General features: G+C 31.8%; 1 protein-coding gene across 3 annotated transcripts in view; it reads left to right on the top strand.

Moving 5' to 3' along the window:
* LOC140439994 (leucine zipper putative tumor suppressor 2 homolog) overlaps positions 1–25,518 on the top strand; it is a 430,708-nt gene that overhangs the window by 352,799 nt on the left and 52,391 nt on the right. For all 3 annotated transcript variants that reach the window (XM_072530217.1, XM_072530218.1, XM_072530219.1), the window contains one exon: positions 2,600–2,741. In XM_072530217.1, the coding sequence (XP_072386318.1) occupies positions 2,600–2,741 (142 nt within the window). The remainder of the gene's footprint in view (positions 1–2,599; positions 2,742–25,518) is intronic.

Below are 25,518 nucleotides of genomic sequence, written 5' to 3'. Positions count from 1 at the left end.
TATAGTGAACTCATTTCATATTAGAAATAGTTATTTAACCAACAAGTGTATTAATAAGGGCGATTAACAATTGAGATATTTTAACGCGTGAGAGAAGCGTGCGCGTTAATGTTCGAGATTGTTAATCGCCATTTTAATTCACGAGTTCGTTACAAAACTTTTCTGTCGACCGTACTTTTCAGAAATAAAGATATCTTAGTTTAAATATTTATTTACTTAACGATAAACAACAATTTTTTCAGCTTTCATTGACTTTATTCAAAGTTTCCTTAGTGGTAGTTTTATTATAGTAAACATTAATATTCGAAATGGTACAATTACTGAAATTAAAGGAAGATATTGATAAATGATTATCTGCTGTATAGCATTTTGACAAATTTATATTTAAGTCTTCTTGGACCTCTGTAAATTCTGTGATAGATTAAGTAAAATTCTGGTGGAGTTAAATTAAACTCTTCGTCAATATCCATCCTTTGATTTTTCAAATACACAGAATTTTAAACAATAAAGTAAATAATGACATACAATGACAGATAGTCTAACAGCGGCTACTTCATTTTAAATTAATTTTTTAGTGGGAATATAAATAGGTATATGTTTGGTTGCGTACACCACAGGTCACTGCCAATCACAGAGCGTTTAATTAATTTATGCAAGCAATGTATGTTGTGTTGCCTATAATGAAATCGTTCATTAATAGAAAATCATTCATTAATAGGGGTCATTAATCAATGATTTTGAGGTTGTTAAAATTAATCATAAAAGGATGGTCGACGGAAATAGATATTTAACCAACAAGTGTATTAATAATGGCAATTAACAATTGAGATATTTTAACGCGTGAGCGAAGCGAGCGCGTTAATGTTCGAAATTGTTAATCGCCATTTTAATTCACGAGTTCGTTACAAAATTTTTCCGTCGACCGTACTTTTCAGAAATTAAGATATCTTAGTTTAAATATTTAGTTACCTAACGATAAACAACAATTTTTTCAGCTTTCATTGACTTTATTCAAAGTTTCCTTAGTGGTAGTTTTATTATAGTAAACATTAATATTCGAAATGGTACAATTACTGAAATTAAAGGAAGATATTGATAAATGATTATCTGTTATATAGCATTTTGACAAATTTATATTTAAGTCTTCTTGGACCTCTGTAAATTCTGTGATAGAAGAAGTTAAATTCTGGTGGAGTTAAATTAAACTCTTCCTTAATATCCATCCTTTGATTTTTCAAATACACAGAATTTTAAACAATAAAGTAAATAATGACATACAATGACAGATAGTCTAACAGCGGCTACTTCATTTTAAATTAATTTTTTAATATAATTAATAATAAATATAAATAGGTATATGTTTGGTTGCGTACACCACAGGTCACTGCCAATCACAGAGCGTTTAATTAATTTATGCAAGCAATGTATGTTGTGTTGCCTATAATAAAATCGTTCATTAAGAGAAAATCATTCATTAATGGGGGTAATTAATCAATGATTTTGAGGGCGTTAAAATTGATCATAAATGGACGGTCGACGGAAAAAGTTATTAATTAAAGAGTGAACATTTTTATTATAGAAATTTCTAGATTTTTTTCTAATATAGTATCTATTTTATGATAATAAGTAAAATCACCTATATAAGTATATTTTAGATTTTATGTTTCAATCTCTTTTTTGTTGTGGTAATTGATTCTTTATAATAAATAAATAGAATTTTATCTCCTTAAAAAGTAGTTTTAGTATTTAAATATGGTTCAAATATTAAAACAAACAATTTACATCATCTGCATATTTTAAACATTATTTGCATATTTTAACATTATCTTGCATTTTTTACAAAACTAGGTGCATTAAAATGCGCATTTTTTAAAGATTTTCTTTTCGTTTTATCCGTTCTTTATTCATGAGTATTTATTTGTCTCTTATTCATGTATATTTGTTTATAGATAGTCATAGTTTTTTACTCGTTCTATTCGTTCATTATTTACATATAGGTTTATGTTTTATTGTTGATATGTTTCTTTGTAATTATTAAAAATTTGATTTTCGTTGCATCCAATGATAAGACAAAATTTTTCACACGTTTCGATTATTTTACATAATAAACTTTGAATATCGTCAATATTTTCTACAACAAATGGTATGTTATGTGCATATAGGATACTACAAATGAAATAATCCATAACCTTTATTCCAATTGTTTCATTATCAAAGACTTTCTTAACTATTTCTTCCGAATACACATTGACAAAAGTTGGCGAGAATGCAACTCTGGCTGGCACACCTTTTTATCTTAAAAGATATGCCAGATGTAAATAGATATAAAAGGGCCCTCCTTTCTGTAATTATTAAATTCCAAATGTTTTATTTATATTTTAGCTCTTTTGTTATTTGATCTTTTCCTTTGGATTTAATTATTTTTAATCTTTAAGAGGAAAACACACAATCAAATTGGGTTGCGGCACCTAATAAAGCATGTATTAGAACGTAAATCAGATCTTAAAGGAATGTATAAAATAAATAAAATAAAATTCTACTCGTTTGTCATATAACCCAACACCAGAAACATTCTCAAATTATATTTTTATTGTTTCAGGGAAAGGTGGTAATCCGACCCATCGCCTTCAAACCATCAACTATGACGATGACCGGTTCGTCAAGGTTTGGAATGGCAGGAGAACGATACGGATCCACACCGATACTCACCAGGCCTGGATCCAGGCTCACGCTTTACGGAAGTAAGTAAATATAAAGCGATACTGTATCGTATATAGGTGGCTAAACGATTTATATTGGTAATTTAATTTTCAAAGAAACTAATACCACATAAAAAGGAGTAATAAAACCTTAATTTACGTTTCAATTTTTAAATCGAAATTTTTGTTGATGTTGATAAATCCAATAAACTTTCTTACAATTTTTTTTCAAAATCTTATAATTTTCTTGGTGTGTTTTGCTTCACCACTCATATCTCACATCCATAATATACTATTGCTCGAATGATCATTTTATAGTCACTAATCTTCTATTTACGGTTTTGAAGCAGAATGTGTGAGTCAGCGAAAAATAGCTCATGTTTACCTTCATTATAATTTTTATGGAATGTTTGCTTTTACTGCCCACTTTGTAGATATGACAAATTGTTTACTCTTCAACATCGTCTTCTATCCTAATTTCAATTTTTATTTTCTCCCGTTTTCGTTTGTTAGTGTTTTTGTCTTGTGTACCTATGTTTATTATTTGAAGTCCAATCTCTTTGGTCACCACTTTCAGTTGTGAATATATTTACGTCATCAGTGTAGGCTATCAAGTTGTACTGATTTGTTTATTAGACAAGTATTTATTCCGACGTTTAGCTATCTTAATATTGAAATGCCATATTAGTCCAGTCGTCAAAGATTTGACCCCTAAAAATTATATGAACAAGCTGAATTATGCCGATAATATTAATTTTGGTATTCCAAAAAAGATGAAAAAAAGTTAACCACTTTAACTTACGGGCTTCCTCCTAAAACCCCCCTCGGAAGGGGGTAAAACCGCAAAAAAAATCAATTTACCAAAAATTTGTACGCCGTAGAAAAAATGTTTGAAATAAAAAATGTCGCTGACATAATTTTGAACAAAAATGTCCATTAACACTTTTTGCGTAGAATGAACTGTTCTATTAGAAACAACGCTTAAAGCGACCGTCGATTTTGAATGTCAATACGCGCGCGAAATCAGTGATCAATAAAATTTGTATCAGCTCGACGGTAAAAAATTGATATCTTTTGATCCAAGGGTTCTATCGACAAAAATCAAGATGCGTTTTAAAGGTAAAGAGTGCAGCTTTCGTGTGTGTTTTTGTATATTGCCAGAATAAACTCAGTTTTTATAAAGGTGTTAAATAAATAGATGTGGCGCGATTTTTGCCATTTTTACGACTCTCGCAAGATCAATAAAATTGATCACTTTCATTGACCAGTCTTAGTGAAATTTTCATTTCTAGAGATCAATCTTTAAAGCCTGTGACATGAAATTTCAATTTTTAGTTGTGGCAACAAATATGAGGCATTTGAAATATGAATAAAAAACGTAGAATTTGATGTTTTATATTACAAACGATCGCAAGTCATAGATTGATTTGATTTTATAGGAATCATAAGAATTGGCAAAAATCGCTTCACGTTTATTTATTTAACACTATTATGTCGATAAGGCACTTTAATCGCAAGATATCGAATGTTTACCGTCGAGCTTATACAAATTTTATTGAACATTGGTTTCGCTCGCATAACTGACATTCAAAATCGACGGTCGCTTTAAGCGTTGTTTCCAAGAGAACGGTTTATTCTACACAAAAAGTGCTTATAAAAATTTTTGTTTCAAATTATCTCAGCTACATTTTTTATTTAAAATATTTTTTTCTACGGCGTACTGATTCTTGGTAAATCGAATTTTTTGCGTTTTTACCCCCGTACGGAGAGGGTTTTAGGGGGAAGTCCGAGGGTAAAAGTGGTAAACTTTTCTGTATCTTTTTTGAGGTCAAAAAATTATTATTCCCGGCAAAATTCAGCTTGTTCGTATGATTTTTAGGGGTTTAGTGGCATTTTGCTTCTCTGACGACTGAAGTATATTAAACAATATTAGAGTCCGCTCATGGCTATAGTCTGTTACAGACCTCGAACTATTTAAAGCTTTTAGCAAGTGCATTGTGTATGTGGATCATTTCTGTCATTAAGTCCATCCATGTCCTCCGCCAGAATTATTTTCAGCGAGGTGCATCTGCATCTACACGTACTATTAACCAATATAAAATATAGAATTATACATGTTGATAACAGAGTTGCGATAGTATTGTATGTCGAGCCCTAGCAAGACATACAATTTGTAAACCTTGATGCTAAACGATTTTTCCAACACGAATCGCTTACAACATATCCGTGGTTAGCTTACTTAGCTCTAACAAAAAGACGGCTGTGTAGGATATTTGTTTTATTTCAGCTACCAATTCAGCGCAGTTTAGTTTCTGCTTGCCTCAAATATCAAAAGTTTCATAAAGCTGCTCAGCCTTACGCGGCAAGTAAGTGGCATTGTGACGCAATGACTTCGTGAAATGCATTTAAAAAAATCATAGATAGAAAAGGACTTAGCGTTTATGAATCTTTAAATGGAGCATATCACATTGAAGTTAAGGAAAATCGTCTAAAACTTCGATGTATTATTTCAACAATTTTATTTTGCGGGGAATATGACCTGCTACATTTTCAAGTTAACTCGGGAGACGAAATTCTGAAAAAATATTAAGATTATGAAGAAGGATGATTTTGTTCTTACGAGCAAAATAATTGAGAAGTAAAACTTGCTTCAACTTTTTCGGCTTTAGCTGATGATATTGGTGATATTAGTGGCACAGAACAATTATCAATTGGTGTTCTATATCGATGTTATGATAAACATCCTAAAAAATTAATAACATATGAATAATTCCTTGGACATGTACCGGTACAAGGACTAAATGCACAAGCCGTTTCGGAAACTATTATTCACTTTCTGTGAAAGTTCATTCATCATCATAGTTTGCCAACTAGTTGGAAAATACTTACGTTATTCTGAACATTTTTGTTAAGACTTCTCTCTACCTATTGTGAACTGTTTTTGAGTTATAATGGTTTTATACGAAAATTACACTTTTCTACCATGTATATAAAGTTCAATATCTTCTAATGTAACTTAAATAAAAGTTTAAATTCCTTAAAAACTTATTAACCAGATACAGTTTTATTGTTTATAGGATAAAGTTGCCTTTCTCATTATATAAGATGCTGTCAAAAGTAGCATAAAACCGGCAACCTAAATTTTCGCCTAATTTCTTTTTTGAAGTTATACTTCTATACGCGCGCTCCACGTTGGAAATTTGTATGGGAGTGAATCTGTGAAATCATTACATATGTAAGATAATGAGTAAGAGAGAGACAGAAGATATATTTTCTCTCTCTTCCTCTCTCGAATATAAAAATGTTCCTTTTGTATATATAATTTAATATTATATATATATTATATAAAGATATATATACATATAATATTATACATATAATAAAATATTTATTAATATTATTATTTATGTAATATGTTTTGTATTATTTATTAAATGTTCATAATTATATTATTCTTTTGTATTTCAAAATAATAATCTCAATAAATCACTGTATATTGTATTATTATATTAATAACAAAATAAACAATGAATTTTACTGCAGAGTATGTGTAAAAAAAATTTGCATTCAACTCCTTTCATACATATATGAAAATAAAAATATACATTTTCATCAAAATATTGATTCAATCCTTCATTGTTAGTAAGTTGTTATTAATTCTGTTTCTCTTTCTGCTATGTCTTACCTATAGAATTACATATGTAATGATTGTGCAGATTGACTCCCAAATAAATTTGTAACGGCGAATGCGTGTATAGAACTCTATACTTACTAGTGTAACTTCCACCGGCAGTCCCACTGGACTGCCACACCCGTTTTTTTTTAGATAGGACACCCTGTATGTGATTATAATGTATGTATAATTTGTATAATTTTTTTGACAAAATAATAATGGCTCAATTAGGATTTATAAATGATCATGTTTTAAATTTACTTATAATTTACGGTGAGTGTAACTAAAAAGTATCCAGAACTTGCCGTATTTTTGCTGAAAAATATCCTGAGAAGTCTCGAACAAATCATAAAATGTTTGTTGAACAACTGTTTCTAGTTTGGTCAGTTTATAAGTAAAAGAAAAAGCCCAAGATCTACGTCTATAATGAAGACATACAAATAGATATTTGCAGCTAATCCAAATTCATAAATAGTGTTAAAAATAATGTCAAAATAAATTCCTAAGGAATTTAAACTTTTATTTAAATTACATTAAAGGATATTGAACTTTATATACATAGTAGAAAAGTGTAATTTTTATATGAAAACCATTATAACTTAAAAACGGTCTACAATAGGTATAGGCAAGTATTAACAAAAAATGTTCAAAATAACGTAAATATTTTTAAAATTAACAATAAACAGGGTGTCAGGGTGTGTTTTACGGTTCAGTTACCTTTAGTTCTCAAGGTATTCTTAATTGGCCGTTTATCTGTCAAACCCTGTACATACAGACATGCAAATGTCCATACATATGTACAAACATACATTCATACATACATATATGCATATGCACATGCACTCGAAAAGCATTACCATTCCGTTTTTTCAGTCGGGTAAAAAATATCTTATTTTTTCTTAGTACTTTCTTTCCGAACAGGGAATGCAATTGCACCCCCTTTCATCTCGCTACCATCGCCCATAAATGCTTCGTTTCTTTTACTAGTCGAATTTACTTCGCTTTATTGAGTCATAGAGATATGACTCAATATCGAAGATTTATTTAAAATTTGAATAACTCATCAAATGCGGACCTTTCTTGTCGAAAACTGATTCTATCGTTTTATAATAATGTTTCCACTCGTAAGTTGAAGCCGCTTATAACATGGGACACGCCTATCATACAGCCTTCCGATCCCACTCCGATCATACATAGTTTGGCGGCTGGGTATCTTTCTATATACACGGAAGGGTGGATAGTTGAAAACTATTCTATCTTATGTAAAATAAGAAATATATACAGAAAGGTACCTAGCCGCTGAACTATGTATGATAGGAGTAGGATCGGAAGGCTGTATGATGGGTATGTCCCGGGATTATTGAAGGTAGATTTAAAGGTTTCGTAAGCTGGGTACAGGAAGATTGTGTTGCGACAATTTTCACATCTGGTTTTTCTGGATTGGACAAATAATCAGGATTGGAGTTTTTCAGTCGTCAAGTATTTTTCTTGCTCCCATGTCTTGGTTGTTAGTAAATACGTTAGTTAAATATAATATAAAATAAATTTCCTTGTGTTTTTAGCAGAGCTTTAAATTGGTTTTTCTGAAGTAAGTTTACTTCTGTTGGTTTGTTAATTATCTGTTCTTGATTTTAGATTTCTTGAGTTTAGATTTCGTTTATTTTTATCTGCTTCCCTTAGATCGTAACTTGTTCTCTTGCTTTTCTCTTTTCCTTGTTCTTCTTTCTCTAGTTCTTCTATTCATAAATTATTATGTGCTTCATGTATTTGTTTAATACCTGTTTACATACTTTGTTGCACTATTCTGCTTGTTTTTTCTTCTTTTGTTCATAGTCTTCGATGCTGCATAATGCCTATAATATATTAATGTCATTAATAATAATAAATTAATTTTTGCCTTTCAACATTTTCAGTTTTCTGTCTAATTTGTCTGTTTTTGTCAGTGTTTTAGTTATTTATTCCTCGTAGTTTTGTTTAGCATCTTGTTGCGATAGATTTTAGATAACTAGCTATGCTGTTGTTTGTTTGCTTGTCTTTGTTTCTGCACAAAATGCTTCTCTTCGGCTTTTTACATCTAGGATGTTTGTGATGGCTCTTTTGTTTATCAAGGCATGATTAATTTGATTGGCAACTGCTCCACCAGGTATAACATATGTTGCTTTGTGTATATCTGGGTGTGAAAAGAGTGTCGAGATTATAATCATGATTTTATATAAAGATTTGAAGATAAACCCTAAAAAAATTAATGATGGGATAAATATGTCCATCAATATTGGTAGATATAACCCAAAGTAATAACATATGAAACAATTAAGGAAACCAGTCGCTCTTGGGATTATATGTATATCTAAGAATATAGATAAAGTGAATGATGATTTAATTTTCTTTATTTATATGGTATTTCTCCCATGTAAGATTTTAAAAGAATTGTGTATAATTATGGTTGGTAATTATGCAAATATAATTGAACTAATTCTTTATTACACATGAGTTGCAATAATAATTAGATATTTATATAACTTTAACACCTTTATTCAACTTGGAATCTATAATGCCTAGTTATTTGTTGGAGTATTTAAGTGTATAATAGTATAGAAGATATAATTATTTTAATGAGTATGTGCGTTGAAAGATAGTTTTAGTATTTCAATAACATTTGTTAATATACATGCATGCGTCAGGTTCTGCATTTATAGTCAAGCGGACCAGGCTAAAAAATCACATTCACTTCACTGTGAGTGATCTATGATGGCCAGAATACAAAAACGCTAACATAGTAGTTAAAATCTAAATGCTTCTGCTTAGATCGACCTAGAGACTCACGGCAATAGATGGGGGGAGGTGATCAAAGCGATCAAACTAGGCGGAAATAAAATGATCCAGGCTTTGTCCAAGCTTTTCACCGAATGCATCTACCAAGGAAAAAACTCCTTCTCAATGGAACAATGCAGTCATTATTTTATTACAAAAGCAAGGAAACATAACAGACCTAAAAAACTACAGTCCTATCAAACACATATATAAACTTTTCACAAAAATTTTTAAAAAAAGACTGGGCACTAAATTAGACTTCTATCAGCTTAGAAAACAAGCTGAATTTAGATCGGGATACAGCACTAACGACCACTTACTAGTGATAAAGAATGCAACAGTCTGCAGAATACAACAAAACATTGGCACTGATATTTGTCGACTGCGAGAAAGCATTCGACACCATAAGCCATCAGATAATGTTAAAAGCATTGACAGAATGCCGAATAGACCATCGCTATACTAACATAATCAAATATATCTACCAAAATGCCACAACTAGAGTGAGACTCTCTGAACAAGAAAAAAATAAATGCTGTATACAGCGAGGAGTACGGCAAGGAGACACCGTCTCTCCAAAGCTATTCACGACACTTTTAGAACATACTTGTAAGAAGGCACATCTGAACGAGCATGATATCAACATAAATGAGAGAAGCTCATTCATTTGAGATTTGCAGATGACATCGTCCTTATATCCGATCGTATGGATGATGGATGATGCAATACTGTTTAAAAAATTATGAACAAGATGTTGATGCAAGGGATATTATGCAGACTACATCGTATAAGTACTTAGGACATGAAATTCGGTTATGCAGAGATAACCAGGCATGTGAGCTCCCACGTCGCAAGGATTACCCTGGACAGCGTTTGGTAAACTAAACTATGTATTTAAATCAGATCTACCCATCTGCCTCAAAAGGAAAATCTTTGACCAATGTATGTTACCTGTACTCACTTATGGAGCGGAAACATATATATATATATATATATATATATATATATATATATATATATATATATATATATATATATATATATATACAATAGCACTAAAGGCCTTAGAGGCCCATGGCTTAAAAAGTTTGTTCTTTCTTCATTTTCGCTTTTCTTTATGTACTGAGATCTTCTCTGGCTCGATATGTGATTTTTCTCCATTCCTTCTTGTTATTCATTTTTCTTTTCTGGCCTTCTAGTCCAATTTCTTCCATATCTTTTTCTACCTCCTGATTCCATCTATTTTTTGGCCTTCCTTTTCTCTTTTTTAAAGTTATAGTTTAGTTCAGTACCCTTTTTGGAGTCCTCGTGTTCGGCATCCTTTCTAGGTGACCTCGCCATCTTAGTCTCTGTGCCTTTATGACTCCTATTATGTTAGGTTGATTATATAATTTCTTTAACTCATCATTTGATCTTATTATCCATAAACCGTCCCTTATTATTCCTCCATATATCTTCCTCAGGATTTTCCTTTCCCATATCTCCAGTAAATTTTGTTCATTTTTTGTCATTGTCTATGTCTCACTGCAGTACGTTACTATTGGTTGTATAGTTGTTTTTTATAACTGTATTTTTGCCTTTCTTGATAAAAACTTGCTTTTCAACATTCCACTAAGAGCATGTACACTTCTATTGCCTGCCATTATTCTAGCTTGTATTTCTTCTTTAATGTTAGGTTTGCGTGATATTATTGTACCTAGGTATGTAAATCTTTCTACCATTTCGAATTCGTATGATAATCTTTCTTCTACTTCTACTTTAATCTTTTGTCCATCCCTGAACTGTATCATCTGTCCACTGCATACATTTTGTTTTAGTTTCATTTATGTAAAGTCCCATTTTCTTTGCTGCTTTTACTATTCTCTGTACTATCTCCTGTAGCTCTTTTTTTCCTCTTGCCAGCAACACTATATCATCCGCAAATGCCAAAACTTGGTGTCTTTTATGATATAGGAGTCCTTCTCTATTGATTTTCGCTTCTCGCATTATTTTTTCTAGGCATAAATTGAAGAGTAATGATGACAAAGGCCTTAATCCTTCGTTTACTATAAATTTGACCGATACATGATTGTTTACTTTGACTCTGTTTTCTGTATTCTCTAAAGTAAGATGTATCATGTTACGCAACTTTCTGCTAACTCCCAGTTCCTCAAGGGTCTCTTTTAATTCCTTCCTTTTTATTCTATCGTATGCTTGCTGGAAGTCGATGAATAGCGCTATCGTTGGTAAGTTGTGTTCATAGCTTTCTGCTTGTAATTCTCTGATTATGAATACTTGGTCCGTTGTGCTTCTCCCTCGTCTAAATCCGCACTGATATTCGCCTATTATATTTTCAACTTCTTTTTCTAGCTTATCTTTTATGGATTTTGATAGGATTTTATATACGGTATTTAGTACCGCGACTCCTCTGTAATTACTGCATTCTGTTTTGTCTCCTTTTTTGTGTCATGGGCAAATAATGGCTTTCTTCCAATCTTCTGGTATTCGTTCTTTTATCCATATCTCCTTTATGATCTTGTATATCCAATTATTTAGCAGTTTTTCACAATATTTCATCATCTCTGCTGTTATGTTATCGCTTCCAGGGGATTTGTTGTTTTTCAGATTTTTTATGATTTCCTCGATTTGTTCTTTGCTGGGTGAATTATCTTCTATGTCTTTTAAGTGTTCGATTCTTGCTTCTGCTTCCATACATTATCTTTGGTTTGACTTATTATTGCCATTTAGTAATTCATCAAAATACTCTTTCCATCTTTCAGCTATTTCTGGGAGCGGAAACATAACACTCACAAAAAAGGTGGTGAATAAGATTCGTGTGGCTCAGAGGGCTATGGAGCGCTAGATGTTGGGTGTCTCTCTGAGAGACCGAATCCCAAACGAAGAAATCCGTCGTAGAACAGGAACAACAGACACCATCAAAAAAATTGCGTGGCTGAAATGGAATTGGGCAGGACACGTCGCTAGACTATCAGACAACCGATAGACAAAACGTATTTTCCAGTGGAGACCAAGACAAGAAGCACTACGGAGCAGAGGACGCCCACCAACTAGATGGACTAACGACCCGATGCGTGTTAGCAATAACTAGATGCAAGCCGCACAAAACTGAACTGAACATTAAATATCTAAGAAGGAACAGCAAATTAAAGGAATCGGTGTGAATAGTTAACCAATAGAAAGAGTAAAAACATTCACCTACCTTGGTACGAACGTCAATGAAAATTGGGACCATTCCCTAGAAATCAAATATAGGATAGAGAAAGCAAGATCTGCATTTTAAAAAATGGCTACGCTATTCAAATGCCACAATTTATCAGTACCCATAAAAATCAGGTTACTTCGATGTTATATCTTTCCTATACTTTTTTATGGAGTTGAGTCGTGGACTCTCACAGACGCTACCTGCAAGAAAATACATGCTTTCGAAATGTGGCTTTATCGTCGAATCCTGAAGATAAGTTATACCAACCACGTTACTAACCAGGACGTTTTATTCAGAATGCAAAAAGGAAAAGAGTTGTTAACCACAATAAAAATAGCCAAAATCGAATACCTCGGTCACATCATGAGGAACAGCGAAAGATATGGGTTGTTGCAATTAATTCTTCAAGGAAAAGTAGATGGAAAAAGAGAACCAAGAAGGCGAAGGATAGCTGAAAAATCTACGTACGTGATTCAACACAACAACCACAAATCTTTTAGAGCAGCAGTTTGCAAAATACAAATTGCCATGATGGTTGCCAAAATCCGAAACGGATAGGCACTACAAGAAGAAGAAGCCGCACAAGACAGAGACATATAAAAAAGCTGAGGGAAACTTATGTCCAACCGTGGACGCATGCAGGTTGATGATGATGAGTTCAAAAATATAATTATGTAACTACAGTTTTTTTTTATTTGTATTTTTTTTATATGTTGTTCGTTCATAAAAAACGAAGCAAACAATTGAAATTATTCTAAGATATAAGAGACTCCAACGTAAAGGTGCTGAAGAAAAATAATATTTACTTACAATATCTTTTGACTCCAAACTGTCTTAGTTCATCTAACGTACGGTATTACATGAATTCAGTCTAGTTTTCGTCAAACTTGCTTTTACTGTAATCTTGTACTATGTGAAACAATACTAAAGGGATTGGTAGTCATATTCGAGAGATACTTCGGGAAAGTGCTTGTTAAACTGATACACATTTATCATAGACGAGAAGGTTCTAATTTCTTTCATGTAGATAGTTAATAAAATACAATTTTTGCAACAATAACCAAGTATGTTCTATGTTTAAGTAACATTGTTTCACGTTACGTATTTATATCAAGTTAAAATCGTCGGTGGTGCAAAAATTCAGGAGATCAATGATAAATTACGATAAGCGATTCAAGTAAGGTTTCATATGTTTGGTTCGTAGTAAATGTATCTCAAGAAAAAATTGGATATAATATAAAGAATTACTGATCATATATCATCATCATTTTGGCTTTAAAACCCTGCGTGGGTCCTAGCCTCCTCAAGAATCTCTCTCCGGTCGTCCTTATCCATCGCCTTCCTCGGCCAAGCACGTATTCCCATATTTCTCATGTCGTCATCGATGTTATTAAGGAACCTTATTCTTGGTCTTTCTCTTCTTCTCTGACCAATGGGTCTATCAAAAAATCGGTTGCCTGTAAAGTCGGTTTTACGGGCGAAGATTTTACGTGACAACGTCTTTTTCTCGGTAGAATATTTATTGATATAACTCGGTTTTCCAACGCCAAGAACGCTCGAGAAAGACAGAGACACAAGCACGCACCGATTCAACGCGCCTAATTCTCTAGTGCTGCGCGCGCAGCGGATCGATCATGTTTGAGTGGGAGAGAGACGCAATGCATTCGCCGGTCTGGCGGGCCTCTCTCTCGTTCGGTGACTCATCGTAACAGACGTGAGCGGGCGTTACACTTTTTCATGAGTGCCTCCGAGCCACAACCTAATTTAAGACGTTGTCACGTCAAAAAAGCGTTTTCCTAGCTGGGTCATTTTGTTCCATCCGCATTACATGCCTTACTAACCTCAGACCTCATATCTTAATGTGTTTAACGATATCTGGCTCTTGGTATATTCCATAAAGTTCAAAGTTGTATCGTCTTCTCTAAACTCCATTATCATTCACTGCTAAATAGATTCGTCTTAGTACTTTTCTTTCGAAACATCCTAACATTTTTTTTATTACTTTTTGTTGAGTCCAGGTCTCAGAACCAAATGTTAGCACTGGGCGTATTATTGTTTTGTAGAATTTTATTTTTGTATTTCTCGATATAATTGTGGATTTAAGGAGTAGATTGAACCCAAAATAGCATCTTTTCGTGTGCAAATTCTGCGGTTTATTTCTGCGGTAGTATTATTTTCAGTGTTAAGGAGCGCTCTCAGGTATACAAATTCGTTCACTGCTTCGATGACGTCGTTTTCTATAACAAGTGGTTGTAGGATTTGTAGTTACGTGCTTATTTTCATATACTTCGTTTTTTTTTGGTGTTAATTATTAAACCCATTTTTGTAGCTAATTCTTTTAATGCTACATACGCCTCTCGTGCAGCGTTTTCCGTTTTGCCAACAATAATGATATCAGTAGCATAGGCAAGGATTTGCACTGATTTATTGTATATTGAACCAATGGGTATGATTTGTGACATACGGATTACTTTTTCCATAGCCAGATTGAACAGTATGCAGAAAAGAGAGAGTCTCCCTGACACAGCTCGTTATTTGTTTTAAAAGGTTCAGACAGTTCCCCCTGAATTCGACTCTTCATTCAACTTTTTTAGAGTTAATTTTGTTAAATTTAGAAACTGATTTGGTATTTCTAGCTCATTTATTGCTCTGAACATTTTTCTTCTATTCACAGAGTAGTAGGCTGCTTTGTAATCTATAAATATGTGATGAATGTCAATGCTATATTCCAGTATTTTTTTTTTCAAAATTTGTTTCAGGGTTGCAATCTGACGAATTGTCGATTTGCCACATCTTAAACCAGCCTAGTATTTTCTTACTATCCGCTCTGCATATGGTGCCATACGGTGACATATTGCTGTGAAAAATATTTTATACGCTGCATTTAGAAGCTTAATTTCTCTGTGGTTAGAGTATTTAAATTAATCTCCTGTTTTGCGAAAAAGTATTCCAATATTCCAATGTTTGGGGAGGAATTTCTGTCTTCATATTTTTTTTATAAGCTGCTGTAATGTCATTATGATATCGTGGCCACCTTCTTTATATAGTTCAGCTGGGAGATTATCTATTCCGGGTGATTTGGCTCTAGCAAATTTTTTAAGTGCGACAGGGAGAAACAATTTCGCCAAAATTGTTTACAACATTATTAGAGCATATGTTTAAGAACGCAAATCTGAGTGAAAAAGGAATTAATGTCAATGGAGAAATGCTTAGTCATTTGAGGTTTGCTGACGATACTGTCCTTTTTGCTGACAGAATCGATGATGCAGTATCGCAACTGGAGAAACTATACCTAGCCTCCCTACAAGTAGGATTAAAAATCAACCACACAAAAACACAAATCATGACAAATTTTGTGTTAAGCGAAAAGATTTCAGTAAATGGTATGCATATTGAAGAAACCACCTCATATAAGTACTTAGGACATGAGATACGCATAGGAAGAGATAATCAAACTTGCGAACTAAGCCGCCGCATAGGACTCACTTGGGTGGCATTAGGCAAGCTAAGTCATGTTCTTAAATCAGAACTGCCTATGTGTCTTAAAAGAAAAGTTTTTAATCAGTGCGTGTTACCAGTACTTACATATGGTGCAGAGACATTAACACTAACCAAGAAAGTAAGAAATAAAATTTGTGTTACCCAAAGAGCCATGGAACGATCGATGTTAGGCATTTCTCGTAGGGATCGGATCACGAACAAGGAAATAAGACGGAGAACAGGAGTGACAGATGCCATAGAAAGAATTATGACCCTTAAGTGGAACTGGGCGGGGCACATAGCTAGAATGTCGGATAACAGATGGACACAGCGAATAATACAGTGGAGACCGAGACAAGAAGCACATCGAAGTAGAGGTCGTCCACCAACAAGATGGTCTGATGACATAAAACGGATCGACAAAAATTGGATGCAAACAGCACAAAACAGAAATACATGGAAAAGACTGAGAGACCTATATCCAGCAGTGAATAGATCCGGGTTAAATGATGATGATGATGATGAGTTTTTTAACTGCATCTTTAACTTCAAGAATCGTCGGTGGTTCCTCTTCCGTCTCGTCTGTTTTCCTTACCTCATCTCTTCTGTCTACCCAGTTTTTTTCTTCTTCTATATTAAGTGCCTGGTTAAAGTATTCCACCCATCCATTCAATACATCTATCCTTGTTGTTAATAGGTCGCCATTCTGACTTTTGCATTGTCTTGTGGCTGCCTTGAATTCTTTTCTGTTGATGTTAACTTTCTTATAGAATGCTTTAAATTCTTTCTTTCTGCTGAGGTTTTTTATGTATTTAAGTTCCTTATTTTAGTGGTTTTGTTTTTTTTACGATGTTCTAGTTCGACAGGTAAGCATCTTTCTGTAGGCTTCATTTTTTTCTTTGCATTCTTGCATTAATCGTCAAACCAATGATTTTTACGGGCACAAATTTTTTTTCCCATTTCATCTTTCGCTGCTGATTCAATACCTTTCTTTATTCTTCTTCAATAGGAGTCTATATCTGTTTGGCCTTCTTTATTTACATTTTGATTTCTTTGCCTCTTGGTGATGTTTTCTGAGTACCGTTCTGCAATTGTCGCATCTCTTAGTTTTTGCACATTTCATTTTTTTGTATCCATTGTATTTTCTTTACGGGTGTTTGAAATTTTAGCCCTTTATGTTGAGATCACTAGGCAATGATATGAGTCTATGTTTGCGCTGCTATACCTTCTGCAGTTTATTACGTCCGTTCCATACCTTGAATCTATTAAGATGTGATCAATTTAACTCGTTCTTCCATCAACAGAGGTCCATGTTACTTTGTATTCACCACCAGGGGACGCGCCGATGGGAGACAGACAGCTCCACACGGAACTGATCATATAACTGAATGATAATTTTGTACAAAGGCGTGGACCCTGAATGCGGCGACAATAAGAAACTATATCTAAAATTGTGGGTATACAGTATAGTCCTGAAAATCTCATGGATTCATTATGTAATAAACAATGTCATGAGAAGAATACATAAGAGTACGAATATAATAGAAACTCTCAAAACCACGAAGCTGCAGTACTTACGACAAAAGAAAAAAAAGATATTTAAATAGTTATGCAAGGAGAAATCCACAGAAGAAGAGGTGAAGGAATCAGCAGAATATCATGACTGCACAACTACGGAAATGTTATAGATGCTCATCTATTAACCTTTTCAGGTCAGCCACATCTAAGATCAAAATAGCAATGATTATTGCCAACCTCCGAAGCAGAGGAGGCACGTACAGAAGAAGAATTCTATGCAACTAATATTGGAGGGTTGTATTTTTAATATAGTGTTATTCTTTTTTAATCTTCGCATTTTTATTCTTAGTTTATTTTTTGCAAATTTTTGTAGTGCCTATTCCTTATTATGTCGAAATTTTCTCAGTTTCGTAATCGTTTTATGACAATTATTATATTATTCGTTAATAAAGTTGCTTTCTAAATGCAATAGTCTGAATCATCAACAAAGAGCAAACTCAGTCCTTGATGTTCTAAACGTTCGTGCAATAAATACTGTCAATCAATATAGTTCGTCAAACATTTAAACTATTTTGTATAAATCAATGCTTTGTATTTATGAAGGAGTGGGTCGACTGCGACATAAAATGTCCTTATTGCAATTCTAAAAGGGTGTTTTTTGCTAACTAATTGTTAAATGCCTTCGCATTTTTCTCCGTTGATTTTATACAAGGTTGCTGGCTAGAGAAAAAAACTTTACAATCATAAATATATTCAGCAAACAGTTTTGTTCATTACTAATAATGTAAACAACATACTTGCAATTTTTCTATAGGTATTTGACTGAGTGATGACTTACGGACACACCTACTTTTGTGAAGCATTTATATCGGTATTAAAATGGTGGTATTATGTTATTTTAAGAAATATCTTTCTTACAGACAGTTAACAATAATTTGATGTGTGCAAACAAATGAAAAATAAATAATGTAAATTTTACCAGACAGTTATTACATCCACACAGCCCCAAAACCCTTTTGGTGATGTGATGTCATCGGGAGATGAACTTTAATTCTTGTGTAACATTTTTGTTATTCCAAAGTATGTATAACTAGATGACCCAGTAAACTTCGTATCGCCTTAGAATTAATAATTGTTCTGTTAAATTATTAGCTAAGGTATATCGTCAGTGTAATTCGCATAGTGCATAACTCCATTTTATAAAATTTTACAGTATAGCTTTAAATGATTAAATTTAATCTCAGATAGAATTTGAATGTTCTATTTTTGGTTTTTAGATGAAATATTGTTTTTGTTTTATAGCCCAGAGAAATAAGCATTTTTTCATGACACTCGTCCGGCCAGGCAAACGACAGTTGTTTTGAGTAGTATGGCCCTCTGTAACAAAAACCCGTATGTTTCCTGCAGTCGATTTTTTGGACTTAATTAGTTATTAACAAATTAAGGTCAAAAAACTGAAAATGTTTGCTTTTTTCGTCGATCAGCAAAAAGTGAATCATTTTAGACAAATTTTAGAAGAGAAGAAACTTATAAGTCATATAAAAACCTTTAAAATAGCGTTTTCTAAATGTTTTTATCCTTATTTGTTGCTTGGAAAGTTGCAAAATAAGTCAAAAATTTCTGTTTTTTATAAATGTTAATAACTTTTTTGAAAATAAACTTATAACAGTTATATTTCATGGAAAGCTGTGCCTTGTAGTGCTTAAAATATGGTTCAAATTTCAAAGTGATCAGTCAAATAGTTTAAAAGTTATTTTATTTGTTTATCCCAAATTAATTTTTTTGCAACAATATAAGTCAGAAAATTATATAGTTTTAGTAATTGTAAGGGTAGTTTCTGGAAGAAAAAGATTTGTTCTATTATTAACGTTAAAAAAAATTAAGAAAATTAATTTTAAATAAGTATTGCAAAATAATTTTGCAAAAACATGTCGTTTTTTTGCTTATAAACAATTAGAATAACTTTTTAACCATTGCCTGCAAGAATATTATTTTTTTATATTTAAGAAGCCTGAATTTTTTTACAAATTTAAAAGGAAAAAAATAATCCTAAAATAATTTGGGACAAAGTTAGCCTCTTTTTTTATTTTATTCATAGCAGCTTTGTTTATAATAATTAATAAATCTAATTAGCGTTATTTAAAAGAAAATACTTTCTTGTTTTAACGTCCCAAATTCTAAAAAGATTGCCCTTCAACGAAATCGTCCACAAAGCTTTAAAATGTGGTTCTTAAAATCGGCTGGCTTCGAAACTCACGGAAGCCGAAGGGAGGGCGAAAGAGCTGTTAGCTGTATCTCTGGTTCTTATTTATGGATTTCAACGTTCCTTTTTTAATTTGTATGTACTGTTTGCGTACATTACGAATATGCAGTATTTCAATAAATTGTTAAATAAACTATCTAATTTGCTTCAATTTTTTTTTCAGTTTTTATTATAATATTTGAGATAATTTTTTATATATTTATAATTAATTTATACCTCTTTAATAAAATTGTAAATAATTTATTTATAATAGATTTTATGAAAACAACAAATTGTCCCATTCAATTGTTTCTAAAAATAGTATTGCTTTGGAAATATTAATTAAAATAATTTTTCTAATGTCTATTCTTTATTATTTTATTATAATTATTTTAAGTTAGAATTAATTTTATGTTATCGAATGAACTATCCTACAATAAAGTCGTCCCAAGAATGCAACTCAGTAATATTGGCAATATAATGTTAAAGTCATCTTTAAAATATATGTTTATATATATATATATATATATATATATATATATATATATGTTTTTTATATATATAATATATATATATACATATATATATAATATATATATATATATATATATATATATATATATATATATATATATACATACAGGGTGATTGATTAGTGTAAGGAAGCTCAGTAGATCTGTTATAGTAAAAATTACAAAAAAAAGTATTAAGAAAAATTGTAGGCAGCTTTAAACTTCAAATTTTAAAATTAGTTACAATCTTACAGGCTGTTCCATAAGATGGTGGCAGACCAAACTTTTGTTTTTTTCTGCTTCACTTCCACATCACAACAATGTGTAAAGTTTTATTATATTATACCGGGGATTTAAAAACTTCTAACCAATATTACCTGAAAATCGTATCAAGTTTAACTCCCTGTATAATTAAAAAGGAGTATAGGAACATTGATATATTGCAACCATAGCTTTTTAATAATTGTTAAAAATTATAAAACATATTCGTTTTTATAATATTCGTTAAATCAAATACAGGGTAAGTCAAAATGCAAGTACCAAGTAATGCAAGTTAAAATATCTACCAAATTAATACTTTGATAGAAAAATAAAAATATCTAGAAAAATGATAACTTTAGGTATAGGGAGTATAAAATTTGAAGTACGATATTAGTACTTTTTGATAGTGATATAAAATACAGGGTGTTCCATTTAAAAAAACATAAGTTTGGTCTGCCACCATCTTACGGAACACCCTGTAAGATTGTTACTAATTTTAAAATGTGGAGTTTAAAGCTGCCTATAATTTTTGTCAACAACTTTTTTTTTGTAATTCTTACTATAACAGATCTACTGAGATTTCTTAATTGTTATAAACAAAGCTGCTATGAATTAAATAAAAAAAGAGGCTAACCTTGTACCAAATTATTTTAGGACAAATTTTTTTTCTTTTAAATTTGTAAAAAAATTTAGGCTTTTAAAAATAATGTTCTTACAGGCAATGGCTAAAAAGTTATTCTAATTGTTTATAAGCAAAAAATCGACATGTTTTTGCAAAATTATTTTGCAATATTTAAAATTAATTTTCTTAATTTTTTTTAATGTTAATAATAGAACAAATCTTCTTCTTCAAGAAACTATCATTACAATTACTAAAACTATATAATTTTCTGACTTATATTGTTGCAAAAAAATTAATTTGCGATAAACAAATAAAATAACTCTTAAACTATTTGACCGATCACTTTGAAATTTTAACAATATTTTAAGCACTCATAGACACAGCATTCTACGAAATATAAATGTTATAAGTTTATTTTCAAAAAAGTTATTAACATTTATAAAAAACCTTGCAATTTCCTAAGCAACAAATAAGGATAGAAACATTTAGTAAACGCCATTTTGAAGGTTTTTATATGACTTAAAAGTTTCTTCTCTTGTAAAATTTGTTTAAAATGCTTCAATTTTGCCGATAGACGAAAAAAGAAAAATTTTTCCGTTTTTTGACCTTAATTTGTTAATACCTAATTAAGTCCAAAAAATCGACTGCAGGAAACATATAGGTTTTTGTTACAGAGGTCCATACTACTAAAAACAACTGTCGTTTGCCTGGCCGGACGAGTGTCAAAAACGGGGTACTTTTTTTGCTTATTTCCCTGGTCTATTAAATTAAATTGGAGATACGCTTTTTGCGAACTAATATTTTGAAAGCAAAATGGAAATACGCATTTTTCTGAAAAAAGTTTATTTATTTTTTTAATGCAAATAAACCACTAACATAAGGATTACACATCGGTAATTGTAACAGATAAATGAATGCTTAAAAAAATTTTAAATCAGAAAATATAAAATGAAATAAACGCAAGGCTAATTATGAGGTAAGTGATCATAAAATAAATGGTAGTCCTGTTGTACACTTTTCTTAAGTTGTTGGAAATGCTCATATTTTTTTTCTTAATGGGAATTCTACCTCTGTATAATGCAGGCAAAGAGTCAAAATCTAAAAATTTTGGATTTGCAGGTACTCTGACAGGAAAAGCTTTCCATTCCAATTCAGAATGTCTAATTTTGTAAAATATATTTTTGTTTGTATATTTAGTTGCCTTTAGGTCAACTACCAACATTTTTCCAGGTCGTATTGATGAGATAAAATTTATATTACCTTCAATGTTTTTAAAAAATCATGCGATAAGTACTATTCTACTCTGTAGGGATTTTTCAAACACGTTTTTTGCATATTATTGCATTGTCAGCAGGTACATTAATTGTAGATTTTCGAATCAATCTTTCTATCCTAGAATACATGTTATCTGCCCCCATCTGGGTATGACCTTTCTGGAGATACTTTTGTATTATAGTTAAATCTTTTCTGTTGCTACGTTGAAGAGGACGTTGAACCATCGCTATACAAAATATAATTAGTTTTTTTTATCACGAGTATTGGCCTTTACTTTTTTTTAGAACATTTACTATTATGTTTGCAAACTCATTAGCTCAATTAGCTGTTATCCGACCCTCTGTTTCATTCCATAAAAAACATTCACGTTTTAGATCGTAAATCGTGAAATTATGTACGATAAGTTTTTTTTGTTCTAATAGAGGGAGCTCACATTGGACTTTGGATAGAGTAGCACAGATTGCAGATCAATTGTAAAAACTTCATTATCTGATTCTTTTTTAGTAACCTTTTCTTTACGTGCTTCGTTTTTTAGCAGAATGTGAAAATTGTACTCATCTTGCGAAATATTCTTTGTTTCAAAAGCTACACAAATATCGCACTTATCCTTTTTAGACTGGTATAAAGATAAATTTTTCTGATCGAAAATTATGGAAAAGGCGGCTCTTGACATGGGTGGTATATTATTTTCCCCACAAAAATCTCTACTGTAAGCTGTATATAATTATGCTTTTGATTGCCATACTGTTTCCAAGTATAACTTTGAACTTTTTGCCCTGCAGTAATGGGACTCAAGTTTGGGTAATTTGTCGAAAGAAATTTTAAAAGAAAGTTTTTTATTGCTTTTTCGCTTTTCGGCTGCTTTTTGACTTGCTTATTATCTGTAACTGTTTCTCTGGCCCACTTCTTTATGGCAATTTCTCCAATACAGAGAGAGTGTATTTAAAAACATCTTTTTGCATACTCGTATTCGATTATGTTCAGCGTTTAAATAAGACTCGGTCGATGTTTGCCTTCTAAATATTTCCCGTTCTCCACTTCGTCTCTCTGTAGCTTTCCCAATTACTAATGTATTCATAAAAGTTTTTTTTTACCCCAAGTTTTTCTCTCAAAGTTGTCGAATATTTCGTGTCTAGCCTTGTCAGAAATAGAACATTTCAACTTTGTCTTGTCATCCCTACTTAGCTTGCAATTGCAACGAGGTTTCATAGTTCTCTGCCTCTTTTTCTATATTGTAATTCCATTAATCATTTTCTCTTTTTCTTTCCTGATACTTAAGCCTATTTTCTTTATTCTTGTAGTTCTCATGTTTGCTTCATTTGTTTTTGTCTGTTTTACTCCTTTTAGACCTTGAACGCTTGCTTGATTCTTTTGAATTCAGTGTACTGTTATTCGGATCGTTTTCCTTAGATCCTTTATTACTCATAAATTCTTCAAAATCACTACCTATCTCTTCTTTTATCTCTGCTTCCATGATTATGAAGTCCAGGTCTTTGGACGTTTCATTGTCTTGAAGAAAAATGTGATAATTTGTAATTATTAAGATATTACAAAATAAATATGTAATATAACTGTTCGCGAACCGTTTGCGAACGCTATATTCGTATAATTAGTACGGCGGTACTAATTAATCATGGCCAGTCGAGATTTTTTGACTTGTTCCTAGTTTGAATTTAGTGTATATTGTTCGGCGTAAACCCAAGTTTTCCATGATGGCACAGTGGTCAAAGAATAAATGTATTGAACTTATTGACTTTATATCAGAGCAAAAAGAGACTATATGATCCGAAATACCGTGATCATTTCCGAAAAAAACTGAAAAAATGACGCATGGTGCGAAATAGGTGAGACTATAGACATGTCATTAGAAGACTGTAAACGAAAAATGATAAACCTATTAGCATTCTCTAGTCGAGAAAATAAAAAGGTCTCCATAGTGACTGGTGAAATAGGAAAGCGTGAGTTGAATAAAACAAATTCTAAAAGCATAAATTATATTTCATCAAATTATGTTGATTAATGAATAAAATGAATTATGTGCTTTTAGGTAGAGACGAAGCGTACGAAAGTAAATGGTTTGCTTATGATGCCATGCGATTTTTTGAAAATTGGTATACTCTACGATAAATACACACCACGCTTGCACTTCTACACAAACAAAACTGCTACTTCGCACAAGTTGGTTCGTAGTTCGTTCATTGCTTTTTATGGATCGTGACGAGTTTGCGAGGAGTTCGCTGTAAACATACTTGTATTTTCAACGAACTGTTCTCAAACAGCTCTCTTGCAGTTCGCGAACAGTTCGGCTCGCCTATGTGTACCTATCTTAAATATCCATCGATAAAAATTTTTAATTCTCGCTTCTGATACCCATAATATGAGACATGACCTCAGAGATACGTGCTGCACATAAACAAAAATTTCTTGTTACCATGCTTCACAGAACCCAAGAGGCATATGTCATTCGTTTTAACTTGTCGGTGTCGAGAGTAGTGGTAATGCTGATTTAAAATTTTTAAAGAATAAAGGAGCCTGGCAGAATTCTCGTTATAGATGAATATAATAACAAGACTCATAAATATGGAGGAAAACTGTACAAACTCTGTTCACCTGAAGGCTATACTTTCAATGTAAGTATTTATACAGGAAAAAATGAACAACAACCAGTTAATGTGGTACACTCTGAAACAGTTAATCTAAAAATACTTCAGTGTAACCCAAAAAAGCTGGCAAAATATTATTTGCTGATATCTTTAATTTAGGTATACCTCTCGTTAAAACACTGTTAGCAGAAAGAATGATTTACTGTGAGACTCTGAGAGGAACCATAAAGCAAATATTTTTAACCAGTCCAAAAAGATGAAGCGAACAGAGGTTGTTGGAAAAAAGAAAGATGGACTAAGAATTATTAAGTGGATGGATAAAGAGATTTGTGTTAATGATTTTAAGTATCTCAGCCCATAGTAAAAGGTTGTATAACCGAAATGTATAATTGATTACAACTCTGCAAAGAAAGGCGTAAATTATTCCGATCAGATGTCATCCTTCCATACAGTACTACGTCGAAGCTTGAAATGGTACTGGTAAGAAATAAAATAGGTTTTAATTTTAACATATTTCTTTTAATATTTATTTTTTTAGAAAAGTAGTATTTAAGATGATACTTGGAACAGCTATTGTTAATAGTTTAATTATATTCAATATATGCTCTAAATTAGTTAGT

The sequence above is a fragment of the Diabrotica undecimpunctata genome, chromosome 4 (assembly GCF_040954645.1).
Source record: "Diabrotica undecimpunctata isolate CICGRU chromosome 4, icDiaUnde3, whole genome shotgun sequence".
NCBI lineage: Eukaryota > Metazoa > Arthropoda > Insecta > Coleoptera > Chrysomelidae > Diabrotica > Diabrotica undecimpunctata.
This window is presented reverse-complemented; position numbering and strand designations above follow the sequence as displayed.